A 24,891-nucleotide genomic window follows, 5' to 3' on the forward strand; every position below is an offset into this window, starting at 1 on the left:
CTGCGATTTGCCTGTTTCAATTTATCGGCAGACCGAACAGCCATTTCCCGGACCTCCTTACCTTTTTGTGGGTCGAGCGGCGCTTCGCTCGCCTCCCCCTTCTCCTTCGAACAGGCCAAGACTGTCTTTTTACGGGCGAAGGCAAAAACATCAGGACGCGTACCGTCTGTTTCCCCCACTCTTTCCGGGGTGGTCACGTGTCCTTAGCCAGCACCCAACATGCGGAAGTCCTTCTTTCTCGTGGGCTCGAACGAATTTCTTCTGCATCTCGCAGAGCCTCCGGATGACTTTCTTTGAGGTATGTGCACAGGACCAAATGAGTTATTTTAAATACATTTTCAATAGAGTCACCGGCACATACCTCGTGGTAGTCGTTTCCCTCCGTAGGCTTTTCCCGATTCGTGTGGCCGCTCCATAACTCATCCCGAGCGTCGGCCTTGATGAGCGTGGACCCTCTGCTGGTGTTGTTGCCCTGCTTTGTCTTCTTCCCCATGACGTTCTTGGAAATAGAAGGTTTTGGCGACGTTGCAGTGTGTCTGAACGCTGTCTTCTCAGGGTTCTCTGTCATCAGAAAATTTATAAATACAGGTCCTCCGCTAAACGACGCTAGAGAATCCTGCCGACTATGCCACTGTGACAGTTTAAGGGTCTCCGTGACCCCTTGAACCCTCAGACCACACGTTAGACACCAGGTAAAAGTCCAAATATTTTATGTATTAGGACAAAACGTGCACAAAGCACCCTCTTTTCCACAATCTTCAAATAACACAATAAACAACAAATCAATAATCCTCCTCACTCCCAGACGCGTTGCCACCCTTCCACCCAGCTCAGCTCGACGTCTGGGATTTCCCATAGTCTTTTTATAGTCCTTGACCTGGAAGTGTTTCGCCCTCTCTGTCCACGTGACTAGGAACACTTCCAGGTCATATAAAAACTCCAGTTCTTCACCCCGGAAGCACGTCGTTCCTTCCGGTCATGTGTTCATGACGCACTTCCGGGTTATAGGGCACATAGCACTCTGTGAGCCTCCCTCCAGCGGCTCCTAGTGGTCCCCATGGTATCCAGCAAGGCTGTTTATAAAAACTACAATGTCCATATGGCCCTGCTGGAATTTGGGGCACTTCCATGTTGTTGGGAGAGCTCCATCTAGCGGCTTGGAGGTGTGGACCGGAATATTTGGCCGGCCATCCCCCACAATATATATATACTGTATATATATATATATATATATATATATATATATATATATATATATATATATATATATACTGTACATATATATATATATATATATATATATTATTGCAAGTGAAGACCATCTTTCCATCTTTCAATATAAGTTTTAAGATGATTTATTTTGTTTTAATATATGATTAATGTTTGTAAAATTACAGTTACTAAAATTCAATCAAGCAAGTAAATTATATTATTTCATTGTACTGTATATATATTTTATTTGTTTTTATATTGCAGAATTACAAGATACATTTTTGCCTTAAAAGTAAATACAGTGATATGACCCATAAACTAGGGATATAAAATCCAGAAGGAAAAATAATAGATGTGAAATTGAGAGAAAAAAAAAGAAACATTGGAAAAGAAAAGGTGGTTAGTATTGCTGCTTCACAGCTCTAGAGTCCTATTAAATAGTCTGTGTGGAGTCTGTGCACTCTCTCTACTTTGTCATTGTAGCATTTTATCTGGGTTCTCCAGTTTTTCCTTTCACACCTCAAAGACATTCCTGTTAAGCTAACTGGCAAGTCTACATTGGACCAGAATAAGTGAACATTGGCATGAGGTTTAGTGTACCTTGAGATATACTGCCATGTCCATCCAGACTTGAGTTTCCTCCCTCATCCTTAAAGTGAAAGAGCAGGTTAAAGATGGATGGATGGAAGGATGAAGAAAGAAAAAATGTAATAACCCCAACTCAATATCAAACTTCCTAAACAAGCCAGAGATAAAATCACAGTAGCTCAGGGCTGTCCAACATATTAAAGTGGAATGGGGACACATTCTGAAAATTACATTTTTAACCAATACAGTATTAAATAATAACAGTTAAATCGGTAAAATTCTATAAAGCAACCTTACAAACTATAAAAACCTTAAATAGCTTCAGACTCTAAGTCTCTACTATCATGACCTAAGGCAGGAATTCAAAAATTTTGGTCATTACTGACAGCAATAAAAAAGAATTATTAACGAAGAAGTGTTTTAATCAACTTGCAAATATCATAGAGTAGAATTGATCAGGAATGCTATTATATAAATGTTTTGATAGAGAGTCAGCTAGGATTGGAGTGTCACAGACCCAGTTAAATGCCTAAGGAATTACTGGAGTCTGAAATAGAAGATAAGTGGCAACATCAAAATTAAAAGAGCTTTTGTCAGTACAAAGAGGTTTAATGAGCTGCAAAACTCCAACACTCTTATAAGCAGGCTCTGTTAATATCGGAGGTGGGGACAAACGTCAAGATAGTGCTGCATCAAGTTAAATATTGCTATGTTTAAATATGTTTTCATTTTCTTTTAATGTTACTGCATAACTTTAAAATGCTGTATACCAATTGTATTGGAAAGCAGTTTGAAACTGAAGTTATAAGGAATGGCTGTCTTTGTATAAAAAGTTACATGGATCATTGCATGAAGTTCCATAATAAATCCAGGTTTTCTTTGATACCAGCACCTTAATCAAAAACTGATTTTGATTTTTTATTGAATCTTTATTGCAATCGAATTATTCCTTATTTCTTTGTCTCAATATGAACTTAAAATAATCTTGTAGGATCTTGCAGGTGTTTTAAGAAATTTAAGAATTTCGGTTCACTAGACTGCACTGTTTCTAGGAAACCTCTGTCAGCTCAAATATATTAAAAAAAATATATAAAATGAACTGTAAAAAGGGAAGAGGCATCATTTATGCGAAGTAGACACAAAAGAAAATGGTCAGGAGAAAACAATAGTGGGCATTACCAAAATATGACCTGGGTAGAGTGTCCAACATCAAACCTGGTAAACAAAAATGATGCTCAGAAGTGGGAAACAGCTAGGTATGGAAGTGATTGTATTTATAGAAAGAATCATGAATCAGCTTTGTATATCTAAATAGCTGCACGAAGTAGTAACAGATTATTGAAATGGAGAATTTCCAAAATGGGGCAGCAGTAAGGAGACCTGGGTTCACTTCCTGGGTCCTCCCTATGTGGAGTTTGCATGTTCTCTCCGTGTCTGCATGGGTTTCCTCCGGGTGCTCCGGTTTCCTCCAACAGTCCAAAGACATGCAGGTTAGGTGCATTGGCAATCCTAAATTGTCCCTAGTGTGTGTGTGTGTGTGTGTGTGTGACCTGCGGTGGGCTGGCGCCCTGCCCGGGATTTGTTCTTGTCTTGCGCCCTGTGTTGGCTGGGATTGGCTCCAGCAGACCCCCGTGACCCTGTGTTAGGATATAGCGGGTTAGACGATGACTGACAATTTCCAAAACAGCTTATTTCAGATCAGTGAGAGAATGCATAGCCTCCATGAAATGTCCTGAAACCCCTGTTATGGACTGCCGGGGTTCTTACCCGGTTGGGATGCCCATCTGAGGAGAGGACATGTCAATAACAGTACCTCTCCTGGGACACGGGAGGGCAGCTCCCCTGGTTTGCATTGGGGCCACAGGGATGAAGCTTAGAAACTCCACCCTGCTGGGGACCGTGGCCACCGACAGGAGGCGCCTGGGCAGCTATGGAGCCTCTGTCTGCAGCACTTCCGCCACAGAAGAGGATCTAGGTTCCCATGCAGCACTTCCGCCATACCTGGAAGTGCTGCTGGAAGAAGATAGGCCACCTCACTTCATTCGAGGAGCAGGAGTAGGGAGGCGGAGGACAGAGCTTGCGAGAGAGGAGTGGAGGCGGCAGAAGTAGAGAAGAAGAAAGGAAAAGGACTGAGCATTGTGGGGTTTGTGTATTGTGTTGTGCTTAGGACTGGGAAACATAATAAACGTGTGTGTTTTGGGACTTCTGAGTCTGCGTGTCTGTCTGTGTCGAGGGTGATCTTGCCACAAAGCATATTTGATACTGATATTCATTTGTGTTCCATAATTTGTGTTTTGACCATGCCCACATAAACTGGATGACAAATGCGTAAGTATAAATAAATCATACCAGATAAATTACAGACTGATCTATGATATAAGGTAATAATTTACCTACTTACTGGACATTACACCCTGACTCAGAGATTTTGTTTTAAGATTTAAGGCACATGGACATTGCCTCGTTTGGCTTTTTAAACCTGGAGAATGTATTATTTGTACTATTGTAATTCATATTTTATATATTCTCTCATTGGTGTTTATAATTGTTTTGTTATATTCTGAGTTAATTAGTCTTCTTCTTCTTTCAGCTGCTCCCGTTAGGGGTCGCCACAGCAGATCATCTTCTTCCATATCTTTCTGCCCTCTGCATCTTGTTCTGTTACACCCATCACCTGCATGTCCTCTCTCACCACATCCATAAACCTTCTCTTACACCTTCCTCTTTTTCTCTTGCCTGGCAGCTCTATCCTTAGCATCCTTCTCCCAATATACTCAGCTTCTCTCCTCTGCACACGTCTAAACCAAAGCAATCTCACCTCTCTGACTTTGTCTCCCAATCGTCCAACTTGAGCTGACCCTCTAATGTACTCATTTCTAATCCTATCCATCCTTGTCAAACCCAATGCAAATCTTAGTATCTTTAACTCTGCCACCTCCAGCTGTCTCCTGCTTTTTGGTCAGTGCCACCGTCTCCAACCCATATAACATAGCTCGTCTCACTACTGTCCTGTAGACCTTCCCTTTCACTCTTGCTGATATCCGTCTGTCACAAATCACTCCTGACTCTTCTCTGCCCATTCCACCCTACCTGCACTCTCTTTTTCAACCTCTCTTCCACAATCCCCGTTACAATGTACTGTTGATCCCAAGTATTTAAACTCATCCATCTTCGCCAACTCTACTCCTTGCATCCTCACCATTCCACTGATCTCCCTCTCATTTACACACATGTATTCTGTCTTGTTCCTACTTATCTTCATTCCTTTCCTCTCTAGAGCATATCTCCACCTCTCCAGGGTCTCCTCAACTTGCTCCCTACTATTGCTACAGATCACAATCTCATCAGCAAACATCATAGTTCACGGGGACTCCTGTCTAATCTCGTCTGTCAACCTGTCTATCACCATTGCAAATAAGAAAGGGCTCAGAGCTGATCCCGGATGTAATCTCACCTCCACCTTGAATACATCCGTCACTCCTACCGCAGACCTCACCACGGTCACACTTCCCTCGTACATATCCTGCACAACTCTTACATACTTCTCTGCCACTCCTGACTTCTTCATACAATACCACAACTCCTCTCGAGGCACTCTGTCATATGCTTTTTCCCAGTCCACAAAGATGCAATGAAACTCCTTCTGGTCTTTTCTATACTTCTCCATCAACACCCTCAGAGGAAACATTGCATCTGTGGTGCTCTTTCTTGGCATGAAACCATACTGCTGCTCACTAATCATCACCTCACTTCTTAACCTAGCTTCCACTACTCTTTCCCATAACTTCATGCTGTGGCTCATCAATTTTATCCCCCTGTAGTTACTACAGTCCTGTACACCTTGGGATTAATAAAGTATCTATCTATCTATCTATCTATCTATCTATCTATCTATCTATCTATCTATCTATCTATCTATCTATCTATCTATCTATCTATCTATCTATCTATCTATCTATCTATCTATCTATCTATCTATCTATCTATGTAAACAATCTGGTTAAAAACTCCACTGCCATCTCTCCTAAACACCTCCATGCTTCCACAGGTATGTCATCTGGACCAACTGCTTTTCCATTCTTCATCCTCTTCATAGCTGTCCTTACTTCTTCCTTGCTAATCCATTGCACTTCCTGATTCACTATCTCCACATCATCCAACCTCTCTGTCTCGTTCTCTTCATTTATCAGCCTCTCAAAGTACTCTTTCCATCTGCTCAACACACTCTCTCTCCGAGTTAATTAGTAAACATTTTTATTTACCACAATTTGGTTGACATAGAGCACTTGTCCATCCATCCATCCATCCTCTTCTGCTTATCCAAGGTCGGGTCGCGGGGGCAGCAGCTTGAGCAGAGATGCCCAGACTTCCCTCTCCCCGGCCACTTCTTCTAGCTCTTCCGGGGGAATCCCAAGGCGTTCCCAGGCCAGCCGGGAGACATAGTCCCTCCAGCGTGTCCTGGGTCTTCCCCGGGGCCTCCTCCCAGTTGGACGTGCCCGGAACACCTCACCAGGGAGGCGTCCAGGAGGCATCCTGATCAGATGCCCGAGCCACCTCATCTGACTCCTCTCGATGCGGAGGAGCAGCGGCTGTACTCTGAGCCCCTCCCGGATGATTGAGCTTCTCACCCTATCTTTAAGGGAGAGCCGAGACACCCTGCGGAGAAAACTCATTTCAGCCGCTTGTATTCGCGATCTTGTTCTTTCGGTCACTACCCATAGCTCATGACCATAGGTGAGGGGAGGAACATAGATCGACTGGAAAATTGAGAGCTTTGCCTTACGGCTCAGCTCCTTTTTCACCACGACAGACCGATGCAGAGCCCGCATCACTGTGGACGCCGCACCGATCCGCCTGTCGTTCTCACGCTCCATTCTTCTCTCACTCATGAACAAGACCCCGAGATACTTGAACTCCTCCACTTGGGGCAGGATCTCGCTCCCAACCCTGAGAGGGCACTCCACCCTTTTCCGGCTGAGGACCATGGTCTCGGATTTGGAGGTGCTGATTCCCATCCCAGCTGCTTCACACTCGGCTGTGAACCGATCCAGAGAGAGCTGAAGATCACAGCCTGATGAAGCAAACAGGACAACATCATCTGCAAAAAGCAGTGACCCAATCCTGAGTCCACCAAGCCGGACCCCCTCAACACCCTGTCTGTGCCTAGAAATTCTGTCCATAAAAGTTATGAACAGAATCCGTGACAAAGGGCAGCCCTGGCGGAGTCCAACTCTCACTGGAAACGGGTTCGACTTACTGCCGGCAATGCGGACCAAGCTCTGACACCGGTTGTACAGGGACTGAACAGCTCTTATCAGGGGGTCCGGTACCCCATACTCTCGGAGCACCCCCCACAGGATTCCCCGAGGGACATGGTCGAACGCCTTTTCCAAGTCCACAAAACACATGTAGACTGGTTGGGCAAACTCCCATGCACCCTCCAGGACCCTGCTAAGGGTGTAGAGCTGGTCCACTGTTCCGCGACCAGGACGAAAACCACACTGTTCCTCCTGAATCCGAGGTTCGACTATCCAACTGACCCTCCCCTCCAGAACCCCCGAATAGACTTTTCCAGGGAGGCTGAGGAGTGTGATCCCTCTGTAGTTGGAACACACCCTCCGGTCCCCCTTCTTAAAGAGGGGGACCACCACCCCAGTCTGCCAATCCAGAGGCACTGTCCCTGATGTCCATGCGAAGTTGCAGAGACGTGTCAACCAAGACAGCCCTACAACATCCAGAGCCTTGAGGAACTCCGGGCGTATCTCATCCACCCCCGGGGCCCTGCCACCAAGGAGTTTTTTCACCACTTCAGTCCCAGAGATGGGGGAGCCCACCTCCGAGTCCCCAGGCTCTGCTTCCTCATTGGAAGGCATGTTAGTGGGATTGAGGAGGTCTTCGAAGTACTCACCCCACCGACCCACAACATCCCGAGTCGAGGTCAGCAGCGCACCATCCCCACCATACACAGTGTTGACACTGCACTCTTTCCCTCTCCTGAGACACCGGATGGTGGACCAGAATCTCCTCGAAGCCGTCCGAAAGTCGTTCTCCATGGCCTCCCCAAACTCCTCCCATGCCCGAGTTTTTGCCTCAGCAACCACCGAAGCCGCATTCCACTTGGCCTGCCGGTACCTATCAGCTGCCTCCAGAGTCCCACAGGACAAAAGGGTCCTGTAGGACTCCTTCTTCAGCTTGACGGCATCCTTCACCGCTGGTGTCCACCAACGGGTTCGGGGATTGCCGCCACGACAGGCACCGACTACCTTACGGCCACAGCTCCGGTCAGCCGCCTCAACAATAGAGGCACGGAACATGGCCCATTCGGACTCAATGTCCCCCACCGCCCTCGGGACATGGTCGAAGTTCTGCCAGAGGTGGGAGTTGAAGCTACTTCTGACAGGGGGCTCTGCAAGACGTTCCCAGCAGACCCTCACAACACGTTTGGGCCTACCAGGCCTGACCGGCATCCTCCCCCACCATCGGAGCCAACTCACCACCAGGTGGTGATCAGTTGACAGCTCCGCCCCTCTCTTCACCCGGGTGTCCAAGACATGTGGCCGCAAGTCCGACGACACAACCACAAAGTCGATCATCGAACTGAGGCCTAGGGTGTCCTGGTGCCAAGTGCACATATGAAATTGAACATGGTGTTCGTTATGGACAATCCGTGACGAGCACAGAAGTCCAATAACAAAACACCACTCGGGTTCAGATCAGGGGGGCCATTCCTCCCAATCACGCCCTTCCAGGTCTCACTGTCATTGCCCACGTGAGCACTGAAGTCTCCCAGCAGTACGAGGGAGTCCCCAGAAGGTGTGCCCTCCAGCACCCCCTCCAGGGACTCCAAAAAGGGTGGGTACTCCGAACTGCTGTTCGGTGCATACACACAAACAACAGTTAGGACCCGTCCCCCCACCCGAAGGCGGAGGGAGGCTACCCTCTCGTCCACTGGGGTAAACCCCAATGTACAGGCTCCAAGTCGGGGGGCAATAAGTATGCCCACACCCGCTCAGCGCCTCTCACCGGGGGCAACTCCAGAGAGGTAGAGTCCAGCCCCTCTCAAGGAGATTGGTTCCAGAGTCCAAGCTGTGCGTTGAGGTGAGCCCGACTATATCTAGCCGGAACCTCTCGACCTCACGCACTAGCTCAGGCTCCTTCCCCTTCAGAGAGGTGACATTCCACGTACCAAGAGCCAGCTTCTGTAGCCGAGGATTGGACCGCCAAGGTCCCCGCTTTCGGCCACTACCCAACTCACACTGCACCCGACCTCCTTGGCCCCTCCCATAGGTGGTGAGCCCATGGGAAGGGGGACCCACGTTGCCTCTTCAGGCTGTGCCCGGCCGAGCCCCATGGGTGCAAGCCCGGCCACCAGGCGCTCGCCATTGAGCCCCACCCCCAGGCCTGGTTCCAGAGGGGGGCCCCGGTGACCCGCGTCCGGGCGAGGGAAAACGCTGTCCAAATTTTGTATTCATCATGGAAGTTTTGTTGAACCGCACTTTGTCTCATCCCTCACCAAGGACCAGTTTGCCTTGGGTGGCCCTACCAGGGACATAAAGCCCCGGTCAACAGAGCTCCTAGGATCATTGGGACACGCAAACCCCTCCACCACGATAAGGTGGCGGATTCGAGGAGGGGTAGAGCACTTGTGTGAAACAATAGCCTGCTCCTTTAATCATTTTTATAAAGTCACTCTACAGCGTATACATTATATTAATGGGTGTTTTTCTTGTTTGCAATAAAGCTAAGGTGTGGACAAAGTCACCGTTGGGGCTTTTTCTAAGTTCAGTTAAATTCCAACTTAAATTATTTACTGAAATTAATTGAGACAGTGCCCTTGTAACTTTCTTCTGATTTGTTATTGTCATTTTTTCATAGCTGCAGCATATATGCAGTTATATATTTCACTATATAGCTATGTAAAATTAAATCAGTGACTAAATTGTCCCTAATTTATTTGAAGAGGTTTCTTTCCAGTCTCACGCTTATGAAAAAAGTGAAGTTACTGCCTCTTCTGTGGTTATTCTTTCTATATGCCCTTATTGCAGATGTTGACAATTTCAGGGTGGGTAAAAAGGGAAATGGTTGTAGAAGTATGCATTTGCATGGTCTCTTACACAGCTTCCGTTGCTTTTTTCTGCAGTCAGTGATAGTAGAAGAGTCTTCTGCTGCACTGACATCTGGATCTTGCTGGTGTAAAATTCCCAGCTTAAGAGTGTTTTAAGTTCTATGGCTATTAAACTGCTGGGTAAGTTGTTTGATAGCTCTGAGCAAAGTATACCGATTATAAACTAATCAAATTTCATGATGGAGTTGGAATTAGGTCCTGCCACACAGTCATAAGCGAACATAAAGTACAGCATTTTATGTTCCTGGTGGTTTTTTTAAAAAAAAGTAGCAAGTCTGAAAACCAAATGATATTTGACTTTGTATGTAACATCAACGTGCTTCCCGTTAGTCCTAGTCTTGCCACTTAACACAGATACTTTAATAGTATCATTGGTTCCTGTTTCCTAGCTCACTTTATCCTGTTATTTAGAGTTGAGTGATCCTCATTGTATTGGCTGTACATAACTGATGATAGCAGCTTGACATTTAACAGTCTAAAAGACGCATCCATAATATTCATTTTATTGTTCAGAATTATTTGGCAATCATAAATAATAAGTATGGAAACCGATTTTGCAAAAAACAAAAATGACATTATATACAAAAAATTCATGTGAGGAGTAAACATTTCTGATGCCATAAAGATGATTTTGAGAAGGAAGAGTAGTAAAAGTTATGTAACTGTGGCAGAGTTGTAAAGGCAGAAACACTCACCCAGAACGGCAGCTACACCACCAAGACACGTGGCCTGGCAAGCTGAGAACGTTAGACCCGACAAGCCCTACTGCAAATGATGGGATTGACAGCACAAACTATCATGAGGGACCACATTTCCACGACGTTATCCTTCCCCCTTTGTTTCCAGGGGACAATATTTACACAGACACACAGACCATGTAAACAGGACAATGCTATGAAAGATGCGACTCAGCACAGAATACATTTAAGACGACGTTAATCATTTAGCACCACTACATAGTAAAAGCTGGTTAAAATGAACATATGACAATACTACTACAGCAAATAATAATAAAAATAATAATGAATTGTCTCAGCTATTGAGGATGAAAAGGCAGAAGTCAACCATGCTACAGTATATGTTTGCCATCAGTTGTGTCAGGCGTATTCAGTATTCTCATAGGCTGACTGGTCCCATGGCAAATAAAGTTGATATGTTATCTTTCTCCAGGTTTCACAAGAAATGGAGAACAGGAACTGCATTTATTTTCCTAATACCCCTCATATGAGTGAGGATTTGTTATTCTGGCTACAGGCTCCCCTCATCATAGTTAGGGGTGTTTTGTCTTAAAAGAACTTAATTAAGCAGTGACACACTAGCTGGGCAATTGTGCTTGAGACAAGAGAAACCGACACCAGATGAGGGACCTGCACAATTAACTGCTATACTTGAAACGATCACTAAGACAGAAAAACTAAAGATTAGTACATGAGCTGAAAAGCAGAAGAGAGCTGCAGAAAGAGGATAGGCAAGTGTGACTTGGCTTAGACAAAAACAAGATGTCAAGCTGAATTAGCTCTATGTGTGTGTTTTTATAAAGGGAGAGGTGCTGACTTCAAAATTATTCAACTAAGAAGGGCAAAGTTACATTTTTTTTGTATCTGATAAGAAGTGCTAGCCATTACTGACCAAAAGACCACTTTCAACCACCCCATAAGAGAAGTTGGTGTTCCATGCCTTATGTTCAATGAATATTAACAGAACTATGTTTAAGGATGCTGGATTCTAATTGTATTGTTGTCAAGCTCTATTTCAACAATATCTGTTGGTTACTCATTTTAAGCATGGGCAATGATGAAATGGATTTATATAAGATGTTATTTTGTTTCCATAACATAATAGATTGTAGACATTATGCTAAAGAAATATGTTTCCATTTTTACTGTTTGTACTATGTTGCATTATTAAAAGTAATTTAAGTTGAATTTTTGGTTAAAGAACATTCTTTGACAACTCACAAGGTCATCAAGGGCACACTAGGTAGACAACATAGACCTTGCCTGATTTGTTTAGAAAGTAAGTTGGACATTATGACAATAAGGTAAGATAAGAATTTAATAAAACAGCCTCATGGCATTGACCATGTAGCCTCCTAAGTGGTATACTGATGCGGATCATTGCACATGCTTTGCGTTATGTTTTGAAACAGCCACCAATGCATAGGCCAAGGTTGCAATCGGGACAGCAGAAGCATGTTTTTTTTTCCACACTTTTCTTATAATATTTTTTCTGTTGCTTGAGCATGAGAGGATAGAATGACAGTGCCTGATCGACCTGATCAACACACTCTTTGTTTTACTATTGGCTACCACAGCATAAGGCTTAGTGACTTCCACATTTCCCCTGACACAAATGACAAGTTTGTGCAAAGCAAAAGTTACATTGTGAACAGTGCATAAGGAGCTTGTAAAATTCACAAAGTGTTTGCTAATTTGAATAGAATATCAGTTTATCTCTTTTCATTTCTTTGTAATATCAATTTTTTCTATTTTGGGTGAACTGTTTTGCCATGAATTTTACTAAAACTTTTAAAACAAAGATACTTGGATTGTGGAATTACTTGAACATGTGTCACACTATTGCCTGAATTGTTCTATGAAGTAAAATAAAGTAGCAGAACCTTCTTGTATTTCTACTTGATTTAAATAATTTTACTTTTTTTCCATGCACCTACTTGCAACCATGATGAACATTCTGGCGACTAAATTCAACAGGTATATCCTGGCAGTTTGGTTGTATCACTATCGCCCAAGTCAACTAATGATTCAATTTCAGTTTGTATAAAAACTGGCTTTACAGTTTCTTGTTTACACACCATTGAGTTTTGGTTGAAGGCTCCACCCCACTCATGAATATTCATGAGTTACCTTAAAGTGGCGAAATGATTAGAAAAATTAAGGATTTTTTCAGCGTAATGTTATTTATTCCACTACATGGCAGCAAAATACTGTCCTGAGAGTTATTTGGGCTTAACACTGAAAAAGCAGATTAAGTCTGGGCTCGTGCTTAACCATAATTACAAAGAGTTCCAAGCCCCACTCATGCTCGGGGTTAATTACAAGGAGATTAAGAAGTCATAGATGGAAAAAAAGTAGAAAGGTATGGTTTTGCTTCTCACTAACTGTTTTGGAAATGCAAACAAATGAACAGCAGAATTCAACATTTATGGTTTAAAAATGGCCTCACATAACTATAACCTCAGACACTTCTGAAAAATGAGTATATGGCATAGTGAAAACAACTAGAAATGCTTGGAATTTCATCATAGGAACATTTAACTGTATTGAAAGCAAATGGATACACCTAAAAAGGAGTCAGTTCTCAACAGAGGCTAGCCTTGTATGTTTGAGCAGTAGTTATCTCGCTTCTTTGCTGTGCAGTGTACTGCATAATATTTAATTTTGCTTAGGCAGTTATATTTCAACTGAAGAAAGACTTTTAGGGAAATATACAATGTGTAAGCAGTAACAGCACAGATATACAGAAAATGTATGCACAGAAGGACTTAACAAACAGATCCTTTCATAATTCTTAGTAAAAACAGCTACTATAACTGTGGAAACGATCACAGAATATTAAATATATGTAACTGATTACCTCTCATTCCTCCAGTCCCCATTCCTCCAGTCCCCATGTGTCAAGTATTCAGAAAGTGTTTTTCTAGTTTTAAGATATTTTTGAGTTTTAGTTTTAATTTTTTGCCATTTTCTAATTTTAGCTTTTATTTAGTTTTTTGTGCTTTTTATACTTTTTATTAAGTTTTGTTTTTTGACATTTTTTAATATTTATTTTTTTGTTATTTAGTTTTTTTAGCAGTTAATTTTTTGGTTTTTGCCACACCAAAAATGTCCACATGGACACAGTTTTGAAAGCATAAAATACAGTTTTCTTTATAGTTGTCAAATTGTATATCATTCATGTTGTACAGTACTTATCGACTTAATACATACAATTATACTGTCTGTGACATAACTCCATTTTCTCCTGATAATGTGACAGTTCAAGGCTTCTGGTATAATCCTAAAATGCAAGAATCATTTGATATAATTTTTTTATTCTTGTTACTTCATTCTGCAACAAGTTTAAGCAAATGGTTATTTAATGTCAAAAATGCTTTCTGTTTTATTTTTGAGATTGCCTTTGTAAGCAGTAAGCACACCACACACAGATACTTTTTATTTTGTATTTATTTTTGATAACTCCTGATGCAGTCTGTATGTCATCTAGCCATTTAAAAACTTTGAAACTGTATTTAATTCAGGGAATTATTACTTTGCTAAGATTGTTAATACCAATAATAGCAGAAATAGAGAAATATATTCCTTGTATATACTGAATTTCTACAAGCATACCACTGACATTAAATACTGAACATCTGCTATAGCATTCACTTAATAATTGACATGCAAAACCTGGGGAGCTCCATGCGAGCCTAAACTGGATGGATGTTATTTAACAACACATCTAGAAATAAACAGATTTTGGCAATTGAGAGTGCTTAATGAAACACTTTGAATATTCTGCTATAAAATAATATTGGAAGTTAAACACATTCAGCCTCCATACACATGGGAAAAACTTGCAAAATTTTTGTAGACACTGACCGGGCTATCAATCAAACCTGAGGTCATGACAATGTGTAATAATAATAATAGCAATTATAATAATAACACATTTTTAAAAATATAGAACTGTTCTAATGCTCAAAGCATTTCACAAATAGTCAAAAGAATACAACAGAAGTAAAAACAATGATGACATTAATAACACAAGATACAAACTAATATCAAACATTAATAAATATTTGAAAATCAAATTTCTGAATTTAGTTAAGAAGCAAGCAAGGAAAAAACTCCTCAAGATTTTTCTTTTTTCTCATTTTTGCATAGGTTGCTCTAGTGCTTTATTGCTGATGAGCCATATGTAAAGCACTGCTGTGTTAGATAAAGAAACTTGGTTGCACACAGATCCATTGCCAAAGTTTATTTCAATAGAGCATATTTTGTACATTTCTCTTGTTAAAATAAACTCTAATGGTGTACTTCACAGTTAAGAGTGCTGATGAGCCCCCAAGCACCCACCTCATGACCCCCTGTTAAAAACTTTGCCAATACTGTGACTTTCTAAATATATATTAAGATTATTGCAATCCATCCATTTGCTAGTGATGAAGCCCTGTTACACCGTATCTATCACTGCAAAGGTACCGTTAACAATACAAGTAAGAATGTGAAGTACAGTTAAATGGCTGAAATGCCGATCTTCTTTGGCATATAAAGATACATTTTTTTTCCAGCGTAAATACTGACTGAATTTGAAGCATGGGGCATGGCTATTCTATCTTGATAAATCCTCCATGGTTCTTTTTAAAACATACAGTATTTAGCTGTATGTAGCATATTTTAATGAAGTGCCTTTTCATTGATGTTGAGTGAAAGTTTCCTAGTCATTCGCTGACAACAGTCAACTGTGGCCAATGAAAAGAAAAGACACTTTGGAATTTACTGTCAGTTCTAGAAGGGAAAGCTGACTGATGGATGAAATGACCAATGAAATTCACAGACTCAGATACCAGCAGTGAGTCCTATTTGCACATGTACACAAATCAATGCTTTTTTATAACCAAATTTATGACTGTTAAGTTTTAAACAATATATATCGGCAACTGCATGTTCACATGTATACAGTATTATGCACTAAGACTAGTGTGGTGAAATTAAAACTACAAAGGCTAGTTTCATTTTTGTTTTTGTTTAGTTCTAGTTTTGAGACATATTGTCATTTTTATTTTAGTTTTTAATTTTCATTAATGGGAATAACACTGTACTCAAAAGACATTTTTATATATCAATATTTAAGTGTTAAAAAAAAACACAATAGAAAAACCAAATACCCCAAAATCTAAAAAAATGCCTTGACAGATTTGACTGAAATTTGTTAACGTTGCAGAAAAAACTAAATTAGCCAATACATTTTTTTTATTTGTTGATATTTGTCATTAATAATACTCTAACGAGTGGGTTAGTCTAATACACCGTGTTCCCTATTTTGCCAAAGGGCTTGCAGCAGTCTCCCTGTGCCAGTTTATGCAAATGAAGGCCATTTGCAGAAGTGAAGTGAAACGAGCAAACTTTGGTGAAGCGCAAAGAAGACATGTTTAGCAAGTGCTTGTCAGGCATGGTGGCTATTAGCATAGTCAATTTCACACAACTGATCCAGTAAAAAAATGATTTAATATATTTATTAATCCCCCCACACTCATCTTATCTGCAGCCTTGTACAAATGTCAAAGTGGGGCTCCAATTACCATCAGCCAGTTGGCTGCTCTTGATGATTTCATAAGTGCTCGCAAAGTATAAATAAGAGAATTGCTAAAATTACCCCTCAATCAATTTGGAATAACAATTTCATTCTCTCACTGGATTACAGCATTTTTCTAGGAACAGTCTTTCTTATCCTTTCTGGCCTTGAGACACAGCTTTACATTTTTAACTTCATTGACAACTCACAGACAGCATTTGAAGAGCAGAGGGGTTTCCCCTTTCATAAATTGAGAGCGATTAGAAGTGCAGGAGGAAGGGTCATCCTTGGTGAAACGAACGCAGTTATAAACAGGGATAAATATCGTGCAGCCAGGGACTGTGAGTATGTAACATGTGACAATAAATCAGAGATAAAAAAGCCCTGCATTTTTGAAAAAGCCAACACTGTTGTCAACCTGCAAATCTTCATTAAGTTCACAATGCCAACCAGTGATCAGCATTAAGTTAAAAAAAAAAACAAAGAAGAAATAATAATAAAAAAACATACTGCAAATTAAGCAATACTATATTTTTTCCAATAAATCAGAGAAGTCTCTTAAAAATGTCACCTTGCATTTAAAAAGCTGATGTCACCAGCCTATACTTATATCATAAAAGTGGCTGGTTATTTAATGTGGAATGGTCAGCAAACTGACTGAAAAAATGAGCAGCTTTACTTTCCTGTTTCTATTAGATGAACTCTCAATTGACTATAGTCAATCAAAACTGAAACAAAAAATTAGCTTCATTTTTTGGAAAGAACACTCTGCTCATTGTCTCTCAACTAAGAAATATTAAATTGTGTTCGTTATTTGTTAAAAGAATGTTGGTAAATTATCGAATGTTGCTCCTTTTACACACAGAAATAATTTCGTTTACAGTACCTGAACTATTATTTTTTAAAGCAGAACTGATTCAGCTACAATGGACTGAGGGAGTGTCATTTTAGCAAGAACAATTAAAGACTGAGTTAAAAAGAAAAATGAAATAAAAAATAGAAATGTTTACTATAAGAGATTACAAAATACTAGTAACTAAACAAGATGTACAATTAAAAAAATATTGTCATCTAATAAGAATTTGATTTCAGTTAAAGTCAGATGCCATAGTGATCACCTAGGGCAGGGGTAGGCAACGTCGGTCCTGGTGAGCCGCAGTGGCTACAGGTTTTCATTCCAACCCAATTGCTTAATTAGAAACCAATCATTGCCAATCTCAGACCTTATTTAATTTTATGGCTTGTTAGTCTGTGCAATGTAAGGCTCTTATATCGTAGATTTTTTTCCTTTCCAAAGACATCATCCAAATGATATGAAGCCTAAAACGGATCATTTTCAGTCTGTCACATTTTTCTATTAAGTGTTTTATTAAATCAAACAGTGCATGATGAACACACACAGATGTAATTGGGAAAAAAGCTAGCTGGAGAACTGCTGGCTGCTTTGTCTTTTACATCTTATTGCTAATAAGGAGCAATTAAAACACTGAATGCAGCAGTTTAAGATTGAAATAAGCAATTAAGGTTGGAGAACCTTAACAAGCGAGACCACTAAAATGAAGCATCAAAATGTCACTTAAGCAATATGTGCTTCATCAGCAATAATTGAGTTCTCGTTAAGGAACTGGGTTGGAACAAAAACCTGCACATACTGCGGCTCACCAGGACCGACGTTGCCTACCCCTGACCTAGGGCCATCATTAATAACAACTATCCCAGACTGAAAATTGTAGTCAACTAATTTATTTTGGTACATTATACTTCGAACAAGTGTATGGACTTTATAATAAAGGACTCTGTTTCTGGCTATAATTAACCTTTCTTGATAATGTCATTCCCAACAAGATCTATGGTGACATCAACTTAGACACTTTTACTTGTGAAACTTTAAGATGAGATGTTTTCATCACTGAAGCTCATGTCAGACGTTCTGTCACAACACCAAAGCAAAGTCAGTGAGATGTTGACTTCTAGCCATAATTATAGGTGATATGGTCTGTCTAAAAATATGACCCTGAGTATACTGGAATTTTAAGTGCTTACTTAACTCAAGAACTACACCTGTGTGTAAGCACCTACTTTCTATATCTGCTGTATCTGCCCCTCACTTACCAATGTGTGTCCACCTATGTGTATGAGAAAGCAAACTACAATGTGGAGTACAGCTAATCACAGTCTGTTTACTAACTCCAATGAAAATAAACGTTCTGCAATGTTTTTACATTTTTAAGAAATATACCAGTGGTATCTGGGTTTTGTAATGCAGCACGCTAGTTCTCAAAACTTAATTGCTAAACTATAATTGTCATATTGTTTAAAAAATAATGTTTTAAAAGCAACTGTACCTTATGTTAAATAAATAAATGTGCACACTATACAGATTATTTTTATATAGGGCAGTTATCAGTGTGGCCAAAAGTATGTACTATAATTAAGGGAACAAAATCCTGTTGACAGAAAAGTAAATACCAATGAATATTCTCTGTTGTAGTAAACATTATGATGACATATATATTTGTATTTTTAAGCACATATTAATAATAGCTTTCATCATTACAGACTACTGAATTATTAAACAAGCCATTCATCTGAAGGTAGAAATTCATCTCTGATTAAGAAATTGGTTAGACTAGCAGAATACAGACACCAGGACAACAGAGATACACAGCCTTCTGCAGCTACTTACTGATAAAGCAGCAATCTCTCACCTATTGCAAAAATATCACCTTTAAACCCTTAAATGTGTAATCATTTATTCAATAAATAATTACATTGCCTTTTGAGAAAATGAGAAAATCAATTGGGTAAGTTAAATTTGCCATTTTAGATCTCTAATAGTATTTAATATTATAACCAGTTAATAAGAATAGTTCTCATTATTATAATATTTTGAGAAATAAGATATCTATTAAACCTGCAACAATTTTTTTATGAAGGCCTCTCCAAGACAAAGGTTTACATTGTCTTTTTCCTGTACTGTATATGAAGAAATTTAGTAGCAGCGTTGTAATTTTGTGCTTCAATGTCCTCTAGTGGCCAAAGCTAGTTCTAGGTACAGAATTTGTTGGGTTTACAGTGGTAATTCTGCATTACATTCAACAGGCAGCTTTTTCACAAATATATTCTTTTTTTTTTCTTTCAAACATTTGACTATTCATTTTATTTAATTTACATTTTTTAAAGTATATAAATTGATGAAGTAAGAATAGTATTGGCATGTATTAACTTTTCATTTAGGCTCTCTATGCAGTTTATAAAACTTAAAAATTACAGGTTATGTATTTGTTTTACAGAATTTCCTAAAATTCACAGGTTCTGTGAGGAGATGATAGAATAAATTGTTTCTGTTCTGTTTGCACTTCAGTATCTTGTCCTGCTATTTTTGCATGGAAACCTTTTAAACTTTAAATTAAAATAATAAAAAAGCAAAATCACATTTAGTAATTCTACAATCCAAAGCAATTCTTGGTAAACCAATTTAACCATTTTCAAAATTAAATTGTCTTTACCATGCAGTTGGCAAACTTTACGCTTTATATATACATATCTATAAATATAAAAGTCAATGTATGCATGTTCTGAACTGGAGGTGACTGCCAGCATTCTTTATGTTTGAGCACCACCGTGCCCCTGTTGCTTTTGAAATTAAATTGATTTGGCCGGTTATGAGCGTCAACTGGATGATAACATACATACAAGACCGCAAGACAAGCACATTAGTGAGTTTTCATTATTTGTTAATTTATTTTTAAGTTTTAAAGTTTTAGTTTAGGTGCTCAAGTTAATATTGATGCCATTGTCTAATAAGAATGAAAATTTCACACTTGCTAGAACCTCAGGGTTTGCATAACAGATCTTTAAATAAAATCAATCAAGAAATTCAATTCAGTTGTATGCCTAAGCTAACTTAATATAAATGCAATATTTCAACAAGAACAGGAAACACTTTAGTAGCAGCTCAAACTATACATTGAGTTAAAGAGGTTTAGTACATTGTGTAACTCTGTTTCTTTTTTCTTCTTTCACAATGAAACTGTCAGGCTGATGGCTCTCAGAGTAAATGGCCTTATGTACTTACCCTAGAGTCCAATAAAGCTGTCTCAGTGAATTTCTGCTTCTGAGATTCCAGAAGGATTTTCACAATGGAAAATGTAATTATGAAGCTGTTTGGTGTTGCCCCCTGGTGGCTGATTCACGCTTTACAAACATCTTCAAAACACAAAGACATGTGCAAATAGTTATGCACCTTTATAGCAGCAATATAGTCTAATTCCTGTTAATAAAAGGCCATAAATCAAACCTATCTAAAATGTCTGCAGAAGTACTAGATTACTTCTGTTTGGAAAAATGCAATGTAAACCCCAGTTTCCTAATAAAATATAGTTGAACTAACAATAACAAGAAAATGGCTTGTTATGATCTGAAAATGGATTGCTTTGCCTAGAAATAAAGACATAAACACAGTTAAACTCAGCTTTCCTATAATGTTTCCCAAGAAGTGATTTAGTTGGAAATTCATAACTTTTACAGCATTCTAGTCTATTATACACTTTCATTAGTAAAACATACTTTTCTACTAAATACTTACTTAGTACTTGTGCCCCATCGTTGGTTGGGTACTACCTTGCAACAGGTGTGACTCCTGCCATAAACTTGGATTAATCAGCCTTAGAAAACAGATGGACAAACAGATCTTTAATTATGGAAAAAGACTCAGATTAAATATGGTAAAGAAAATATACACATTAAACATACCGTGCATTATTTTCATTCCAGATTACATTTTTATCTTTTTGTTTTACAGGTTCCATCTAGAATGATGAGGAAAGTGAAGAATTCCACCATGGGAGATTTTTCTGTAGCAACGTGTGGAATACAAAGTCCTGTGCCTCATTTGCTATGAAATACCAACGTTGTCTATAGAGAGAATCACCATGTGTGTGATGATAAACCTGTGGAATTAATGCAGTGTTGCTAAGGGAGTGGCTAACAACTGGGTTCTCTTGTTGTCTATCATGACGGGAGAGACACAAAATGATTATTCCATCAAAGACTCCTGCCTGGATTCCAAGCAAAAGGACAAGGAAGCCTTACTGGAAAGTTTTCTGGACACAACATCTAATAACGGCAACAAGCTGTGTGTGAAAGAGAAGGAGCCCTGTTCACAAAGAGAAGCTGTGATTAGGCCTCAGCAAGCAGGAAAAATTGACTTCAAGTCTCTCCAGAACAGAACAAAATTTTCCAGTGATGGAACATGGTCAAGTGGCAAGAACAACCCACAGTCCCCTACTGGAAAAAACAAAGGAAGAGATAAAAATAAGAGGTCTGGCAAAGGAGACAGAACTCCTCAGCAGCTCTATAGACTCAGTATGACCAACACTCGCCCTAATCCAACTATTGGGATTGCATACCCACAACAAAAAGTGACACAGCCCAAAAAGCTTGACACAATCAGAGCTCCTATCACAGGTAGTTACCGATTTCATGTTCCTAGTGTACCTGAGAGAGAAGCTGAGCTCCAGCAAGAGGATATAACATACAACAGGTGCTTTCAGGAGGCTTCTTCAAACCTTACCTCTGGTGATTATACCTCACAGACTGTAACTGTTGCTCACCAACAGCACACCTCACAGCAGCAAGCTAATCTCACTAGGGATAATATCAATCCAAACAGCCAAATACACTACCCTGATTTTCAGGGTAGTGGAGCAAATTCTTGGCATTCTACAGAAAAGACATTTAGTGGTGCTAACTATGGAATTTCCTCTCAAAAGCCAGCTCATTTCACGGAAAGCAATAAAGCTGTCTTTGGCCCAGTTTCATTTCAGTATAGTTTCCCTGAATTACAGGACACATCGGTATCATCTTTTGCTGCTGATCAAAATACTCAAGACTATATGGATGTCACACTGGTCAATGGCCAGATGGCACATGGTGCTTTTACATTTCACTCATCAAGTGATAGTCAAGAAGACATTTTAAATGGTGGCCAATATGATAGGATGCAAGAGGATGGAAGGACATACCAACAACATTCCCAGCAACCACAATATTTACAGGCCTGTCATGGTACACAAGGAACCCTGCCTTGTTATAAAGGCAGAGCAGACCATGGTGCAGACATTGATACATCTTGTTCTGCTGACCAGACTTCAAATCCATTCTCAGAAAGTTCAGCTATGTTTTCACAAGAAGAAATAAATTTGCACAATAATGGTGTTTCCACTACATCTTTAAGCAAAACCAGCTCAGCTTCCAAGGACAGTGTTGCTAGTCCAAGGCTTATAAGTCCAGGAAACAATCTTACAAGAACTCTTGCACAAAATTCTCTTCCTCAAATGCACTTTCAGCCCAAAGCTTATGGAAGCTCTCCAGTGAACAGTCTACATTCTGGACCTGTGCCTTTTGATAACAATATCACTAATACAATAAAATGCCACTCCCGTTTACCACAGACATGGGAAGGGCTCAACAAAAGTTTTTCCTCAGTAGACCATAATGCTGCACCTTATTCTGTTACTCCACCTGACACCCAGTATGCTTTTCAGTGCCAGGCAACTTCGGAACCAAGGCAACCAATGCCAAAAAATGGTAGATTGCCTTGGCATAATATACACCTTACCACTGCAATGCCAAATCAAAATAGAATAGAACTGTCAAGAAAACTAAGTAATCAGAAACTTCCCTTTTCCCTTAATGCTTCCAAGTGGCAAGACAGTCCTAAGACACACAAGAAGACACCTATTGATAATCTTAACAATTTTCATTCAAAACAGCAAAGAGAAGGCTTTCCAGACCACAGAAATGAGGGGAGCAAGCAAACCTGCAATAATAAAAATACATTTTCATTTGAAAATGCGGTTGATTCCCACCCCCAAATATGTGAATCCAGAAATAAAAATGGATTCTATGCCTTGAATCAAACGTTGGCAAATGCACCTTCCAGAGGCAACAGTTTCCAGCCGCTACAGGTTCCACCAGTTAATATCATGTCAGCTTCACCGTACGAATCCCCACTACCTTCACCAAATCAAAATCCATCCTCAAGTAGCACATGTTCATCTCTCTCTCCAGTTTCGGGTAGCCCTACCAATGCCAGCTCAGAGGAATCACGACTATCCATGACTGGACCACCACCTCCATTTTACCCACAAAATTGCCACTTAAAGGAGGGAAAAACATTTAAGTCTACTGATCAAATTATTTCTAGCATTGAAAGTATGCACCCAGAAGCTTCCAGACTTTATTCTTTACCCACAGAAAGAATCAAGGAGGACCATTCAAGCTACCTACATGAAAATAAGTTAATAAAGCAGAATGTAGATAATGAAAAAGGTTGTATGGGGAGCTTTTTGCTCGAACCTCCACCACCCCCTCCTTACTCAGCACATCAGTTGCTAGCCAATGCCAATTTAGATCAGCTTGATGTCTTTCTCACCTGCAAGCAATGTGACCAAAATTTTAGCAACCTTTCTTCCTTCTTAGATCACAGACAGTATTGTGGATTGCATACATCTCAGAATGATTTCAAGGAAACCTCCAAAATGGAAGATGCCAGGCATTATCAGGTGGACCCAACAAAGGCTACACCTTTAACAGCAACAAGTCCTTTAATGAGAAGCACATCAGACTTGCATCTGTCATTGCTTGGTTTAAACAAAAATGGAGATTTGCTTTTGGATAGTGACACAAAAGAAGATGCAAAAGATGAACTGTTAAAATTAGGCTTGTTCAATGGTGTAACAGCACCTCCTAGTGCTCTAAGTACATCTGATATAGACATAGATGAAGCAAAACTTGACAGTCTTATCACAGAAGCTCTAAATGGTCTTGGATACCAATCGGATAATTCAGAAATTGATAGCAGCTTCATTGATGCATTTGCAGATGACGATCTTTCAAATGTAAAGCCAAATTGTAGTCAGATAAATAAAACAAAAGATGGGATGCTTTGTGAAAATAAGAACAAACAGCTTACTCTTGATGGAAGACAAATGTCACAAATCAAAAATCTGTTTGACTTTGAGGCCTTAAGCACTGAAAGTAAGAATGTACTAAAACCTTCTGATAAACAGAGTGAGCCTGATAAAGCAGACAAGGCCAGCCTAAAGGAAACAACCCACAAGGCAGCTGGGGAGACTTTGGTCAGCAAGTCACAAGATGGAGCTAAAAAAATGATAATACAAGAAAATAAGTCAAAAAATGAGAATGGAGAAATAAATATGAAATGTTCCCAAACGTTTTCAAAGCAAGATATACTAAGAAATAATGACGGCAATGCCAGTTCAGGAAGTCCTCCAGATCATTCAGATTTAACTGGAAATTCTGTAACTCAAACAGAGGAAGCCAAAGACAGCAAAAGACGAAAGACAGGCAGTGGAACATGGAGTAAAGAACTTATACACAAAATTGTGCAACAGAAAAATAAACTTCACAAGCTGCAAGTCAAAGGTAGTAGGAATTCACAGTTTTCTTTAGTAATGGAACGGCTTGTACCAGCACAGCAGAGCAGTAAATTAGGAGAATACGATTACATTACAGACTCTGATGAAGAAACAGATCCTGTAAAACTTACAAGCCGTACCTGTCTATCTTCTGGTCGATTAAAATACAGTTCCTCAAAATCTCACAAAGATCAAGGTGGCAGAATGAGAGAAAAAACATCC

General features: G+C 39.9%; 1 protein-coding gene across 1 annotated transcript in view; it reads left to right on the top strand.

The window, feature by feature from the left end:
* The window catches only part of LOC114658087 (uncharacterized), a 177,744-nt gene that overhangs the window by 143,041 nt on the left and 9,812 nt on the right, over positions 1–24,891 (top strand). Inside the window, 1 exon segment of the mRNA XM_028810117.2 lies at positions 21,030–24,891. Within this exon segment, the coding sequence (XP_028665950.2) occupies positions 21,241–24,891 (3,651 nt within the window). The 5' untranslated portion in view covers positions 21,030–21,240.

This window comes from Erpetoichthys calabaricus, chromosome 9, assembly GCF_900747795.2.
Source record: "Erpetoichthys calabaricus chromosome 9, fErpCal1.3, whole genome shotgun sequence".
In the NCBI taxonomy this organism is placed as follows: Eukaryota; Metazoa; Chordata; class Cladistia; order Polypteriformes; family Polypteridae; genus Erpetoichthys; species Erpetoichthys calabaricus.